Below are 15,686 nucleotides of genomic sequence, written 5' to 3' on the forward strand. Positions count from 1 at the left end.
TTTAATATATTTTTCTGTCACGAAATCATGTCCATTTGTAAAATCAAAAATCATTCTTTAAATTTTCAAAAAAACTTCATTTAAGAAAATTCCTTTTAACCTTTCTTATATCCTCTTTAAAACCATGTGACTTTAATATAAACCGAATCAAACAGAAAGTGAAGTGAACGAACAGAAGATACGTACTGTTGAGACGTGACCCGACCCGATGATTTAGAAATTTAACTTGATATTCCTCACCGCGAGTTGCAAATAATTATCAAACGTAAAATGACATTACGGTAACCAACTGGACCAGCGTCGTGCAATCACCGGCCGGTATTATGTATCCTTACAAGAGAAATGTTATTTGCATTTGAAATGCTTTGACCTTTTCGGATCCGTACGCTACAGCAGTTTCTGGTTAGCTCGACTTGCCGTCGGCGATCTTCACCGAGTCGCCTTCTATTGCTGATACATGAATAGTTAGCCAAGAATTTTTACTCAAACTTACAATACATATACGATCTTATACTTTAATTTTATTGTTGCTTAAGTGATCATCGTTTATTCTATAGAATCATCACGATCCTCTTTGATTATGTATCACAGTTACGACGTTAAAGTGTTGAAGGAAACCCATCAACAGTGTTTAAGAGCGGATTGTATATTACACGAATAAACGAATATTAGTAACTTTTTTTGTATACCGTATCATCTTAGAAGCAGATTACTTGTTCAAGGTTTAACGAGGAAGCCATTGCCCATATTGCAGCCTAGTAAGTGTAATCGATGATTCACTTTTTCCCCCTGACTTGTGCACCGCCGATATTGTGTTACGTAAATACTGGAAGTAAACCGCGATCTATCAGTTGCGGTAACTGACGAAACTGAGATTATTTGCTTATGTTCGATGAGTACTCAACAATTTTTGGATATTTCTTAAAAAACTAGGGTGAGAATAATGATGATTATTTAAGAAATATTCATAGTAAAAGTTAATTATTAGATCAAATAGTAATTGCAAATTATCATCTACAAAAACCCTTCTTTGGATTATGGAGGCCCCTAAGAGAATGCAACCCTTTCACTGTGGGAGAGCCCGATGCAAAACATTGCCGGTAGGAAAGGGGCTGACCCATATTTTTTAGGGGTGGAGGTGAACTTAATACTGAAAGCTATACTTACATCAAACATCTATAGATTTCCATCAAATTTTTAAATATTTCCATTATTTTGTAACTAATTAAAAAATTAACGGTAAATGGTGATTTTTTTTACCTTCATTGATTGAGAGAAAATAGCAACCTAATAAAGTTGCAAATAGGATACGTTTAGAAACGCCGGGAGATGTGGTGTCGCAATAAGGAGGAAATTATTATTTTTCCGTCAGGTACCTTTTCTAAAACGGAAACAAGTTCACGCATATTTGAGACAGGAGGGAGCTTAGCCACGGTGGGAAAATGACCGCGCCATACTCGAGAATTGCTTTGATATGAGGTAATGCGCACCGCAAAACACGCAAGTATTATTACGTAATGTTTAAAGTGTGTACAAAACTCTGGTGACCGTGCATATTTGCTATATATTTATTATACAAACGATCGTGTAACTACAGTTTCCGACAAGAGGAAATCATTACTGGTAATTTTCACCCAATCGTACAGTGAAAACTAAAATATGATCTCTCTTATTTTCAATCCATAGCGTAAATCTTTTTTGACTGGTAATTCAATAAACAACGACGAAGTAAGGAAAATGTATTTTAAATTAATCGCTTATGCATTTAAACATTAACTACTTCTTGGTAGCATAATATCAGTGCTTTTTTCTTTGAAAATGATTCAATGTATAGTTACATAAATTCATACATTCCTTGCAATGAGTGGGAAATTAAAATATATATTTGTTACCCAAGAAGGTGTGAAATTAAAAAAAAAAAAAAATAATTTATATTGTAAAATACAATTTTCTCAAGAAAAAGAAGCGTTTTTGAAAATCTTGAAAAAATGAGATGATAATTTCAGTATATAGAATAAATGTTTAACATACAATATGACATGCCTGACAAGTATATTTACGATTATGGTTAGGTGCACGGGTGTGCCTTCGAGTTTCTTGAGAACGGAGGTCAATAGTTTGGTCTACATAACAAAAGCAAACTAGGTACGGTAGTAGACCACATCTAGTTCCTACTTTCTCTTTCGCAGATTCAGTTGTCAATGAAATAATTTTACTGCGCTCTTGAAAGTAATTGATTATGTCTACATATAGAGAAAATTGCATCAACCGATGTAGTTATTCAAAATTGCAAATTAAATAAAAATTACTCTAAGGATGGGACCAAAGAGTACCTGTAGGGTTCAAGAATGTACATTCAATTGCAAGGTACATTTCTTTTGATTAAGAGTAAGTGTAGGGGAAAGAACCACCCACCATTGGTTTCTAATCCTGGGAGAACCAGGGGCTCATTGCCCGAAATGTTTATTATTGCCCATTATTTTTCTTAAACATTTCAAAATATTTTTCAGCAACATTTGTTTTGTTTAATATTTTTAATTTGTCTTTAGCCTTAATAAATTAATCTCTCAAGAGATTAATACCCCTGTTACTAGCAGCAAATCAATTGGTGATATGCATACAAAAATTATCAATCAAACCGATTTACATGCACCTACTATACATATGTATAGCGATGCTCATAGCGCGATCAAATCGAATGGGTGAAAGAACTGCAAAGATTGTGTCGCAATATGTGCCATGCTCCTCGTAGACGATGATATAACGTCGTATCGTCGTTTATCATCTACGCGTGCACGAAAACACATTCACGTATCATGTTTTTACTCTCACGTATGCACTGTACGTGTTCCCGTACAATCGGCGCGAACTATTCGTTACGCATGCACTCTGCATCATGGCGGTCAACCTAGCTTAACCTTCTATTACGTACGAGACGTGTACATATACACATTCATTCGCGTATGCATTAGTGCGAAATACACATTTATAAACATATACATACGAGCAGTATTATATTTTGTGGTTGTGTGCAGATACACGTAGATGCACTTTTAGCGATATAACAAGGTTGGATGACTGTATGTGTGTGTTTATATTTGTGATATTGTATATAGTACATCATTGTATACATGATATTGCTGTTTGTACGGTAAGATTATCTTACAGTTAGCAGCATCAATGTATGCCCAATATATTACTGGTAAATTATTTCAAATTTTACTCATAAAAATTAACTTAATCGCGTCGATAAAACAGTATAATAAATCTGATCTTTATGAATTCAATTGTGCAACTAATTTATAAAGCATTTTTTAAAATTCAATTGAGATTGTTATTAATTTAGATGAACGTGTGACACGTATCTTGATAAACGTCTTATCTGTACATATATTGTGATCTGTCATTTGAACCAGTATACACAATGCAACGCAGTTACGAGCTTCATTTTAATTGTCTGGATTAGATCAACTGCATCGATTGGTGTTCGTATTACAGCGAGTTAAAGAAAAATCAATGTAATCAATAACTAAACATTGATTTAATTTATACAATGAAAGATATAAATGTATTGAATATATCAAACGTTTCTATCCTTCAGACATGTTTTACTTATTCTTCAAATGTTAATAAATACACTTTATATAATTTTGTAAAGAAATACATAGGAAATAAGTATCGTATGTTCGAGATACAACGTTAGCCGTAGAAAATGCATGCTCGTGAAAAATGAGATGTCGCGGCGTCTGATAGTGGGGTCGCGTCGCTTTAAACCCGCGAACGCACAAATTAAAATCACAAAAAATATGAACTACATTAACCCTTCAAACCCATCATCTTAATTATTGATAGTTTACCAATCAATACATTTACATGTCCTACTTACGGATCTATCGTAAACACTTGTTCCCGGAATCGCTGAAAACTTATATATAAAAACTAACCGCGCACCATTGCTGTACACACATATGTGTATATAATTGCAATTTAAAAGCAATATGTTTCATTTGTGCAAGCTAGATTATCAGCAAGAAATTCATCGATAATCGCGACGATTTCGATCAAAGATCATTTTACTCACAAATGGTAGCGAAATTGATGACTTACCAAGCGTACAAAATGTTATCGTCGTGGCAGTACACATGTAACAGCATAGGGATCCAATTATAAGACACCCTTACGTAAACACTCACCTTTAATTCATTGGCAAACGATTATCACGACTTCGGCACTTCATAATTGATGATGACACTTAATTTTTCGATTCAAAACTGACAATTGGAGGAAAGTGAAGTTTAGAACGCGCGCAAGCATTACGTGAACAGCGAACATTAACGCAACCTCGTAGATTGCCGCCTGTCCGGCAGAGCGCCAGAATTTCGGAATGTTTTAAAAAACTTTATTCCTTAAGATGGCGACACCTTCTGACCGAAGACCCGATCACCGATCACTGATTGGATCGCGGATTGATCTTTCACGCGAAACGGATTATGGGATTTATCTTTTCATGCCCGTAAAACATTAATGTTACTAAACCTATTATAAAATTATTTTTTGTTTATATTACACGCAACAAAGCTCGAAATAGTTAAATTACACAAAAGAAAATACTAAAATAATGAAAACGTAATATTATATTATAGTTTGTTTTATTTAAATGACAAGTATTCATCAAAATTATTAAAAATGAAAGTTGTAAAGTATTACAGTTTATTTCTTTGTACCGTAAATTTATTACACATTATTAAAGACATATTTTTATACTTACACAATTTAAATATTTATGCCTGCAATACTGGTCTTTCGTGTTTACCTTCTAAATAGTTATTAACAGCTGCATATCCAGTACCACCCTGTGAAGTAATTAATATTATTTTCGATTTATTGGGTTTCAATTACATTTTTTACACTTACCCTCTGTAAAACTATAATATCCTTCTCTGTTAATTTTGTATTATCCAAAGGATTAATCCAGTCTTTTTTAATAATTTTCTCTACACATTCCATTGTCACTACATCACCACTGAATAAAACAAGATAATGTTTAATTGTTCTCAATTTAAAAGAATGAATATTATAAACCAAAAGACCTTACGTTGTCCTTATAACTGCACATGGAACACTATTGCTTAAAACATCATGAGTAATTGGACACATGTATCGAGCTTGTTTAACAATAAGAGACTTTTTGTCATCTGGATCTTTTATTTCAGTGAATTTTACAGGAATAAGATCCTTTATTTTCAATGGTTTCCCACTAATTGGACAATAGACTGTTTTATCTGGTTTTTGCAATATAATTTCTTTTGCTTCTGGTGTTTTGGAAGGAATCCAAAAACTTGGCAATACTTTATCCTTGCCATTGCTCATATTAGAAACTGAAGAAGTTGATTCATTAGCTGCAGTCTGTCTTTTTAAAACAATAGTTTTCTCTCCCTTTAAAAATTGTTGCAACTTTTGTAACTCTTCATTAGCAGTTTTTTCATTAGATCGTTCCTAAGTAAATAGTAAAAATTATTCATAAAATATGTAAAGATACTCCAATTTTGTGTGTACTTACTTCTTGTTGTTGTTTTTGTCTTTCATATTCTTTCAATTTTCTTGTATATTCTTTCTTTTTAGTTAAGACATATTCCAATATTGCTTCTTTATCAAATAAGTAGCCGTCTTTTCTGTAAGAAAAAAAGACGTAAAATTAGTGCAATGAAAATAAATAAGATGTTTAGAATGATATATTTACGTTATGACAGGATTTCTACAAGGCTGTAATGTAAGGCAACAACAATCAAAATCTTTAACAGAATCCTTTCCCACTCTTTGCGTATTTGTTCCGTAACCTGAGGCTGCTGCATCTTTCTTCTTTTCATGATAAGTATAAACAGCACCAGCTGTACAGTTCCTGGCGTGTCGTGTCATGTTTTGTTTACCAACTTATTTCATTTTAACCTATACATAAGTTGTCAAGTTTTCTATACCGCAGTTTACCAAAGTCCATAACTGCGACGCGCAGGTTGGAAGATGGTGGGGGGACGCAGCGAGCTCTCTGCTAATCGCTTTCCACTTCGTTTGGGAGTATCGCCAATCAGGGCGAAGATGCGCACTGGAGATGCGCGAAGAACGAAAACGGGTCTTTTCGCAGTTATGGACTCTGGTGAACTGCGGTATACATTATTAACGCTGCGCAATAAAGTACAGTCAGGTGCAACGGAGGTCTCTTTTCGTTATGAGGAAAACTGCGGGGAGGGGGCTCCTATCATTCATCAAGGAGAGCCAAGGAGAGCTTTGACAAATAAAGTGAGTGGTGGGTTATTATTTTTTCCATATTTTCTTTTAATTAAAAGAAATTTACTGTCTTCCAATTATAAGAAATCACGCGGAAGAGTATGGGGGCGAGAGGGGGTACAACCAATCAAATTGCGTTATTCTCACGGGACTTGTGTTGATCGGTGGACAGTACGTTGCACGAAGCTGTACTGACTGGCACCATTTTGTTATTAGTTTCAAAGTTTAAATTACCGCCAGCTTAAAAGAACACGAGGTACACTGGAAAATGAGCATGGATTTATATTCGGTAAATACTTTTAGTAGTTTTTATTCAATACATTTTCGGGTATTTTAAATAATAAACAACAAATAGTTTGGAATTTATAAGTTGATTTTTTCTTAACATAAAGTGATATGCCATGTGTACATACATGTGTATAAATGTAATTTTATACGCGACTATTTACAAACGGTGTAGCTTTTATTTTTATGCGGTACACTTGTCATTTTTATAAGATGTTTACAACTTTAATATTGTTATATGGGGGGATTATAAAGGAAAATACTCATCTTTTATCATCATTAGAATCACTATCTGATGTAGTATCTTTTTTATGTTTCTTATGTTTCTTATGTTTCGATTTTGATTTCTTTTTTTTATGTTTATGTTTCTTGATCTCTTCATCAGATGCTTTTGATTCTGATTCATCATCACTTGTTTCTGATTTTTTACGCTTTTTGGATTTTTTGCTTTTCTTCTCCTTATGCTTTTTCTTAGACTCTTGAAGTTTCTTCTTTAATTCTTTTTCACGTAATTCAGTCAATGGAGTAACATAATTTTCATCACTATCAGAACTTGTACTGCTAACATCTAACACAATCTCTTTATTCGGATCAACTTTTATAAAATTACGGCATTGATATGTCAAATGCCCAGCATATCCACATTTTTTGCATGCTGGGCGAACATGCTCTTTATTTTGTGGAATTAGTCTGGAAAGAAATTCTGGATCCATATCTGTAAAAGAAGATATAAAATCAGGTTAATATTGATCTGCAAAACTTTAACATAGCATCTGACTTATAGAAAATAGTTTTTTAAAAATTAATCTCATCAAGATTGCATAAAAATGTTGTAACCTTTTTTACTATTTCTATATATAATTACTAGTTTATTTAGTTAATAATATTTATTGCCTTTAATTTAATATTAACCTTAATATACTAACCTCATTTATACAGAATGCTTATGAAGTAATCAATTTATCAAACCCTCATTTTCTCTTTCTAATAATTTTATTTATTTAGAATATTATGATAACTCTTTAATATTCTATGTAAACAGTGATTAAAATTTATTAAAACTACACCTTCATCTTCAATGTTGTCATTCAAATATGTGCGCCATCTATAAATTAGTTCCTTCGGTTGTGTAAGTACTCACGTCATTTGAATGTGCGAGAAGTAGTAACCGAATAGTTCTTCAGTATTTGTTTCTAATTAAATTCCAAAAAGTATGACTTTTTAGAGTAAAGTATAGTTCAGCCTACATATATAAGTAATGTAAATAATTAACGTTATTTATGTAATTTTATTTCCAGAGTGAGTAATTACAATGAACTGCATTGCCGTTTTCATTGCCGAAAATGCCGTTTTCTACAATTGCATACAACAAAGGTAAGTGAGGCTATTTAAAAAAAAAAATTTGTTTATTACAACATTATAAAATTTACATATACATAATTCATGATAACATACATCCATAAAGAAAATCGCAATTTTTTTTTAAATAACACATTTGATTTCCAAAGTTGACATTAATGAAAGATATAATAATGGGAAATACATTTAATATAACATAAATATATTTATAATGTATATAATCTACTAAAAATTAAAAAATTCTACATTGCTTTGTATTACATTATGAGACACAACACACTTACTTACTTGACTAAACTGACACAATATGATTCTTGCTATACTACAGTTTAAACAATTCAAGTTTTTTAGGTAATAATTAAATAATTTGGTATGTTTTTTATATGTGACATATATTTAGACACAACATCGATTTCACACTTTTTTTTAATTTCATTGTTTTACAATGAATATGCGATTAATTATTTTATAAGAAATATCATATTTTCTAATAATTATTATGAACAAAGTGGAGCCTTATAGTAATAGTTTATAGATTAATTTGCTCCATGTTTCAATCACTATGATCATGATTTATATAAAGAAAATGAGAAATTTTATTGTGAATTCATGGTCCTCAGAGTTTCAGGTGCAGTAGTTCTCAGTAATTACATTCAAAAAGTAATAAATTCACTCAGATAGTCATTGTACAAGTTTTTGAAAGTAGTTACAATCGTTTATGGTTTTAATTTAGAATCAAGTAACTAAGATTACCTTCCCTTTTGCAATTACTAATTATTGAAATAAATATTTGTATTGAAATTGTGATATATTTTAATTGCACTAAATCTTAATATTTTTCTCTGTTTGACTACCAGAGTGATGCTAAATAATTTCATAATTTATATTTCTATAGTTCAAGGGTTAACTAACATTTTTCAGTAAAATGACTAACATAAAGATTAGTAATTGTAAAATGTGTGGAAGAAATATTATACTCCACAATTGGGATATAAGGAGTATTTATAATCTACATATATATACTATTTCTGATTTTATCTACTGTACTACATTTATCTCTTTATCTACTATTAAAATGCACAGAAACAATAACTAAATTATATCATAATTAACATATTTAACAGTGTGTACCACATAGCATCACATATTCATAATGGTGTTTTTTTTATAGCACTTGATTTCTATAATGGTTAAAAAATTAAAATAATCTTTAGCCATTATAAATATTTTTGCATTTATTTGTATTAATCTTTGTGCTAAATTTGAAAGAAATAATTCAGTAGTTAAATTAGCACTAGTAATTCAGTTCAACTATTTACAGTTTTGTTAATGGTGTATTAGGATATTATACTTAAAGGTACAAGGGATAATTATAAGTATCAGCTTAAATCAACAATGTGTTCAGATAAATGAAATTATGAAATTACAAAAAACACTAGGTGCTAGATCAAAGTATATCCTTGGACAGTCACTGCATAAATAGTAAGTGCATTAGAAGAAAATGCAATTATATTTAAACATAGATTTTCAGAGATATGCTTATAAATTTTGTGACAAGCGATATGAATGAACATGCAGTGTCTGTCAATTATTGTAATACTTATTTATATTGATACTAAATGTTAATGACTAGTATTAGTTGTGAATAGATGCATTCTTGAATGCTCACATCCTCATATACAATTCATACGCATAGAAAGACCACACAAATGCATATAGTATGTTATATAAATGGATAGTACAGTTACTTAATTTGCTTATTCTATAATAAACTAAATTTACGGATAAAATGATCTAAATAAAAATTTGGCAATTATAAATATGTTCTGTCACACAGGATTACATTATAACTATAAGAACTTATCAGTAGATATAAATTACAGTAGCGAGGATAAGTCGGTTATTTGTGACAAAAGATACAACATTGCTTAACAATATTTTTAAATGAAGCTAGTGAATCAGTTTAAGCAACTATAATATGTTTTATATCGCCTTTACAACATATTTTGTTGTATTAATGAAATGTACAATTCTTTTCTGTAGATGATATATCTTATATAATATTTGTATGGACACTTAAGTGCAATATAGACTGCTATTGCCTAAAAGTAAGTGTAGGAAAAGGAATTTCCCATCATTTGTCCTTAGTCTTGGGAAAACTCAGAGAAAGCTTAGGGAGTGGCTAGAATCTCCTGCATATGCAAGGCATGTAGTGGGATGCTCCCTTCTTTACACTTTCTTCTAAGCAAAGAAAGCCTAAATTGCACATAATTGTACATTTATGAATTCGTTATCTATGCTGCTAGAGTTTTTTGTTTTCGATGAAACATAAGTTTTACGACCGCTATACGTTTTGTATATAATTGAAATGAACAGTTACAAATTATTTGTCCAATTTTACCAATATTATTTGCATTATCAGTTGATCGAACTATTTCTAATCAATTTGTTGAGAAATTATAAACTTTTTAGTTCTACAAAAACTAAGAAAAATATGTATTTAACAAGTTTTGATAAATCTATTATTATTAGCCCATTATATTTCACTGATAAAATTGGACAATGGACAAATTGCATCAAAACTTACAACGACTCGTTGTAACGGTCGCAAGAATAAAAAAAGGAAAGTGTACAATAAAAAAGTAGCCGGAAAAGTAGTTATAATAAACAATTTCCTGGTCCCATTTCTCAAGCATTATCATCATCAGCATTTCTTATCCGTTGTTTCTTTAGATTTTCGACATCTATATAATTTAGATACCGAAAGCTTTCGATGGAGTCATCGTAGCCAATGGTTTTGTACTCGTATTAGAACTTCAAGAAAAGTTTTCATTCAGCTGGTCCTTTCGGTAACAGTTCGAAATTTTCCACGCACCCTCTTGCAAGGGTAATATGGGGGAAATAACCATAAACTTTGCCATTTGTTTTTTCCTCGAAAACCATTTAAGATATTTGAATAATAGGTACATGTTAGCTTTGCATTACATATATTTTTTTAAATTTTGAAGTCATTAAAGGTTGAGTTACGCGTATGAAAAAAATTAGGAATAACGTTTTAATATTTAGCTATTTGTTAAAGTTTCAGAAGGGTTCGATTAGTGGAATATAGTTAAAAATAAACTGTCAATATTTATTTTTATACTAAACAAATTGAACTGTTATGAATTTTGTTGTTTGATTAAAAATAAATGGTTGCAAGCAATAATTTTCATAAATCGCGTTGGGTTGATCGAAAAGATTTATAATTATAGGATTCGTGCAAAATTTCAAACTGTAGCATACACTTATTCTTCATTACTGAACTATCATACCTAAAAGTGTGATCACAGATTGACAGAAGGCATGTAACATACAATACATATATTATAGGTACAGTTAGAAAATACTTCATTGCGGTAATTATCAATTAATAAATAGAATTATAAGATGAATTATGTATAAGCTATATACACAACGAATGAGTTCTCTTTTTTCTTCTTTCAATTTTGCAGCATGTTTAAAGTGACCCATCATAAAAGGGTATATATAATATTGTTAGAATAGTTGTTGCATTGATACAAATAAAGATATAAATAACTGCTTATTTTCTTTATATTTCTTATTGCATCACAAATTTGTCATTTCGCCAGACATAAATAAATAAATAATTCTCTAAGTAATTATTACCTTGTTAAAAATTTTATTTTATAATATTTTTGGAAATTATAATGTTTTGATTTTAATAAAATGAATTTTTGTTAGGAATTGTTAGGAGTTAATTGTTTAATTAATTCGTTATATTAGCAATGAAATGAGAAATTTGTAGAAAATGGAAAAAAATAAAATGCAAGCAATTAAATAAGAATAATAATGCAGAATAATGCAAAACCTCGCGCTAATATAAATATGTTTTAACTATCTATTATATATGGACGAGTAACATGTAATTTATTTTTGATTATAATATTGAAATCGTATATCAGTATTCAACGTCATTTTGCCTTCTATTTGAAATGAAAATTTTACTAAACGTGATAACAAGGTTCAGTCACATTTTTCATATCGAACAAGAATGTTCCATTTCAAGTTTTATATAAAAACATTTTGCAATAGAAACGATTTATGCTAACAAAATACAAAATAGCTCTTACTGGAAAATAGTTCTACTTCTGTTAGTCCGTGTATGAAATTAAACAACTGTACTTTGTATATCGATACAGTGTTCTTTTTTCGTACAAAATAAAATAAAATTGTCGTCTAAAGAACAGTTGTGGCAAATAGTTTCTTCGATATGTATCATCATAAAGCAGTCAATTTTTTGGAAGAATACAAATGGAAGGATACAAATGAACAAAGTATTTTAGAAACAGGGGAGAATTTTCAATGGACGGCGATTGCTTGTTTCAGTGTCAATTATAACATTTCTTTCGATGCTTTGGCAAGCAATATTTACACTGAAAACAGAAGCATAAACTATATAAATATTCATTAGTGCCAGAATTGGTAGTAGCCATATTTCTTCTCAAGAGATAAATTCTACTAACTGTCGTTAAAATATTTATCAATTATAACGCATTAAAATCTAAACTGAAAATATAATAGTATTATGGCGGTTACTTCGTAAAAATTAATGTGGACTTGTACGCTGAAAGTTTTGAGAAAAGATTATTGTATTTCTGTAGTGCCATCTGCTGGAAGCTTTAGGTTATTAGTAAGGCCAAGCTATAGACTGTACTTGAAGAGATTAGCATTTTCTTTTAATAAGCGTATTATTATTTTAGTATCAAAAATTGATACCAAGTATCTAAAATTTCGCTCCATACTTCTCACCGAGTATCATTTGGTATCCAATTGTTTGAATATCATCAGTATTTGTCAATATTGATCATTAGTGATGCGTCGTCGTGCAAGGACTTGCGAGAAAGTACAGCGTCTGTATCCCTCTGGTGGCCAGTACCGGAAGCACCGCCATAGTACCATTAAAAACACTTGTATCAAAGACTAAACAATTCTTCTGTATTTAATCATTCTTTATATATATATATATATATGAAATAATCAACTATTCAATATATTCTGAGTTAGTCGACGATAAAAGCATAACTTAAAATGACGGAAGCATCTCAGAAGAGGTAGCTGAACGAAAGGGACTAAGAAAGTGAAGAGAGAAGGTTTCACTGGACGGCGATCGTTTGCTTGGACGAGGATGTAACTTTGTACAAGTACAGTTTTGATCGTCAACCATCGTTTAGAGCTCGTAAACGTCGCGTCCGTTGGGTCTGCTAACAGGGGGTCGACACGACCCCGGACTCGCATAGGAATGGATAATATGAACTCTAAGACGTACATCGCTGGCGTTTCTTCCCCCGTCTCCTCGTGGTCTTCGCGAGAAACTGACTGTAGTTTTGCAACAACAATAGTGGAAAAGCTTGACGTAAGCGTTGCGAAAATGGCGGTCTGCCACGCAGTAGAGGAGATTATTGAAACATGACTTGGAGAGTGCGAACCAGGCCAAATTGTAAAGAATACGAGCGCTTATCGGTCGGAAAGAATTTACGCATACAGCTATGCCGAATGGTAACCAAAATATCACGAACATCAGGCAGCTGTATATATTTGCCTTGCAAAGTTCGTAATCCCAGGAAAAAGCGACCGGTGGCTTGTACGAACCTCTTGTCGCGTGACGTACGCGAATTACCAGTTTAACGTAAAAAAATGTGGTCATCAATGCTGGCAAACCTACCAGAAGGGTAGCTCCAATGATTTGTTCCAAGGCTATACCGCTGAATCGGCGACGACAAAAGTCGGGCCCTACGTCCAACGACGACTGCAACACCACCGTCATTATGGAGATCAACCAAACGCCAATGATCGTTCCTGTTACACGACTTGGTGTCAGTGAGGCGTATCTGAAAATATGAAATTCAATTTTTAATCATTATTTGGATAAAACAGTCTATTTATTTTGATTAATGCCACTCTAGGAATATATTTATCGAGTAAAATATTATTTTTTGCAATAATTCAATCGTAAATGATGCACTAGGGTTGAAATATTACTTTACAAAGTAATTGAAATTTTCCACAATCTATGCCTAAAGAATGTCTATTTCAACCCTTAATTTAACAGTAGACTATTCACTTAACCCTTGAACAGCGGAATCTGAGTGAATCGAGACCCAAACTTGCAAAATATATACTAGAATATTAATCTAAAGTTGAATGTGTAAGGGATAGTGTAAAGTTTATAAAATGAAAATAATATGAAATCCGTTGTCCGAGGGTTAATAGAAAACGAAGATAATTTACAACGATGTTATCCTGTAGTATTCCTGGAATCTGCAATATCGTTAGATCAATTTAGATTGATATCATTATCTCACGTAGAAACATTGAGAGTATATCGCTGTATGTAACATAGGACCGGATTCCAAAACTGTACTTCGTCAATGGTAAATGTCAGAGAGTCGTGGTATAGTTTTGTTCTGTAGAATGTGAAATTAGAAACTCAATCGTGACACCGTAGTGAGAAACTACAATGTAATTTCTACATCAAAGTGTCAAAAGCGATTCACCTTATACTGATGCTCGGAATAGCTTTCCAACTGAGTGTAACTCTATTATTGCTTTCTCTGTTTCTACATTTGATAATTATATTAATAACGAGACTTGATGTAATTATATTTAAAATTCTCTATTTTATACTCATACTTACGTTGAATAATTTATATTATGTCCTATAAGTTGATCATAATTTTAAAAATAAATTAAACAAGTGGGTACCATTTTCTTTAGGTACCATATTTTAAAATTAAGAAAGTAGATAAAAAGAATAATTATCGGGTAAAAATAGAATGGTTAATAATTTATTATATAATTTTGAAAAATTGTCATTTTCATCTCTACAAGATGGATATTTTTTAAAACTACAATGTGAAAGTAATTCTTTCCTATGCAGCAATGCAAAAGCACTTGGTAATGATTTCATTGTTCTTTTAAGCGTGTGAATTGAAAAAGGAATACTAAATTTTTTATGTAACTTTTTCCCACATTCTATACGTGCATCTATTTTCAACCACTAAGCAAGACGCGTGCATGCAAGGAGATTTTTCGTATGGGTCAGTTGGTATAACATGGTTCTGTAGGTGCAGGTTTAAACTTTCCTCGAAAAGCTCTTTAAATCCCCTGTGACCGTGCTATCGTTGACAATAATAGTACCGGACATTATGACCCCTCCCTGGTAAATGTCTGGCGAAGCAAAAGGTAAAGCGAACGTACGGGCAATCAATATTACGTTAATCCTTAACGTGGAAGTACCATTATTCTTTTAACAGGTTCATTCGATTTGATTAAATAATTAAAAAGAGAAAAAGAAAAAATTTTACGTATTCCATTATGCAAATTGAGATTTAGTTGAGATTTATTAGGATTCTTGATTCGGCAAATATTTAGAATATTTATCCTGAATTACTTTTCAAAAAGTTACCTAATCTAACAACATTGTTTCATTAAATAGAATGAAATATTGTGCACTATCTAATGCAATATATAATTATTTGTAATTACTTTCTATATTTGTGCTATTTACAAATGATTTGCATGTTCGAACAACCTATTACGCTTCTATCCTGTTAATTAATTACTATAAGTATAATGTGTATTAACCCTTTCGTGACAAAATTAAACTTTTTTAAGACTGCAAAGAAAAAGGAAAAACGCTTTCGTACATTGTGTAATGTTTCTGTTTGAATTTGTTTATTTGTGATATTAGGTTTTTAATA

At 31.3% G+C, this 15,686-nt stretch overlaps 4 protein-coding genes and 1 long non-coding RNA gene across 10 annotated transcripts in view; 1 reads left to right on the forward strand and 4 right to left on the reverse strand.

Moving 5' to 3' along the window:
- The window catches only part of cyc (basic helix-loop-helix ARNT-like protein cyc), a 28,762-nt gene extending 24,395 nt beyond the window's left edge, over positions 1–4,367 (reverse strand). The window contains exon 1 of one of the 2 annotated variants that reach the window (XM_034319133.2): positions 4,194–4,367. The gene's annotated coding sequence lies outside the window, so the exon portion shown is untranslated. Of the gene's footprint in view, positions 1–4,107 lie in introns of both variants that reach the window. The other variant, XM_034319134.2, reaches the window with a different exon arrangement.
- A 326-nt stretch (positions 4,368–4,693) lies between these two features.
- On the reverse strand, positions 4,694–6,016 carry LOC117602225 (nitric oxide synthase-interacting protein homolog). Its single transcript, XM_034319963.2, has 5 exons — positions 5,741–6,016; positions 5,561–5,672; positions 5,096–5,496; positions 4,915–5,023; positions 4,694–4,853 (listed from the first exon to the last, which is right to left on the reverse strand). The coding sequence occupies exons 1-5, from the start codon at positions 5,914–5,916 to the stop codon at positions 4,782–4,784; spliced, it is 870 nt and encodes a 289-aa protein (XP_034175854.2). The 5' UTR covers positions 5,917–6,016; the 3' UTR covers positions 4,694–4,781.
- A 12-nt stretch (positions 6,017–6,028) lies between these two features.
- LOC117602229 (uncharacterized) lies at positions 6,029–7,945 on the forward strand. Its single transcript, XR_013063280.1, has 2 exons — positions 6,029–6,571; positions 7,866–7,945. It is a non-coding gene; the product is annotated as an uncharacterized LOC117602229 (long non-coding RNA).
- On the reverse strand, positions 6,579–7,687 carry LOC117602228 (uncharacterized). Its single transcript, XM_034319965.2, has 2 exons — positions 7,494–7,687; positions 6,579–7,282 (listed from the first exon to the last, which is right to left on the reverse strand). Exon 2 carries the CDS (start codon positions 7,278–7,280, stop codon positions 6,831–6,833), a length of 450 nt encoding a protein of 149 aa, XP_034175856.2. The 5' UTR covers positions 7,281–7,282; positions 7,494–7,687; the 3' UTR covers positions 6,579–6,830.
- Positions 7,946–8,014: 69 nt separating the features above from the next.
- The window catches only part of LOC117602224 (adenosine receptor A1), a 39,469-nt gene continuing 31,797 nt past the window's right edge, over positions 8,015–15,686 (reverse strand). For all 5 annotated transcript variants that reach the window (XM_034319960.2, XM_034319962.2, XM_034319961.2 and 2 more), the window contains one exon: positions 8,015–13,814. In XM_034319960.2, coding sequence (XP_034175851.2) covers positions 13,154–13,814 — 661 coding nt within the window. In that variant the 3' untranslated portion in view covers positions 8,015–13,153. The remainder of the gene's footprint in view (positions 13,815–15,686) is intronic.

The sequence above is a fragment of the Osmia lignaria genome, chromosome 13, assembly GCF_051020975.1.
Source record: "Osmia lignaria lignaria isolate PbOS001 chromosome 13, iyOsmLign1, whole genome shotgun sequence".
NCBI lineage: Eukaryota > Metazoa > Arthropoda > Insecta > Hymenoptera > Megachilidae > Osmia > Osmia lignaria.

Bases quoted from the DNA above. Each gene is read 5' to 3' on its own strand.
- LOC117602225 (XM_034319963.2), bottom strand. From the start codon at position 5,916: ATGACACGACACGCCAGGAACTGTACAGCTGGTGCTGTTTATACTTAT. The intron at 5,497-5,560 runs GTAAGTACACAC...CTATTTACTTAG, and splicing joins GACAAAAACAACAACAAGAA to GAACGATCTAATGAAAAAAC. The intron at 5,024-5,095 runs GTAAGGTCTTTT...TGTTTTATTCAG, and splicing joins TGTGCAGTTATAAGGACAAC to TGGTGATGTAGTGACAATGG.
- LOC117602228 (XM_034319965.2), bottom strand. From the start codon at position 7,280: ATGGATCCAGAATTTCTTTCCAGACTAATTCCACAAAATAAAGAGCAT.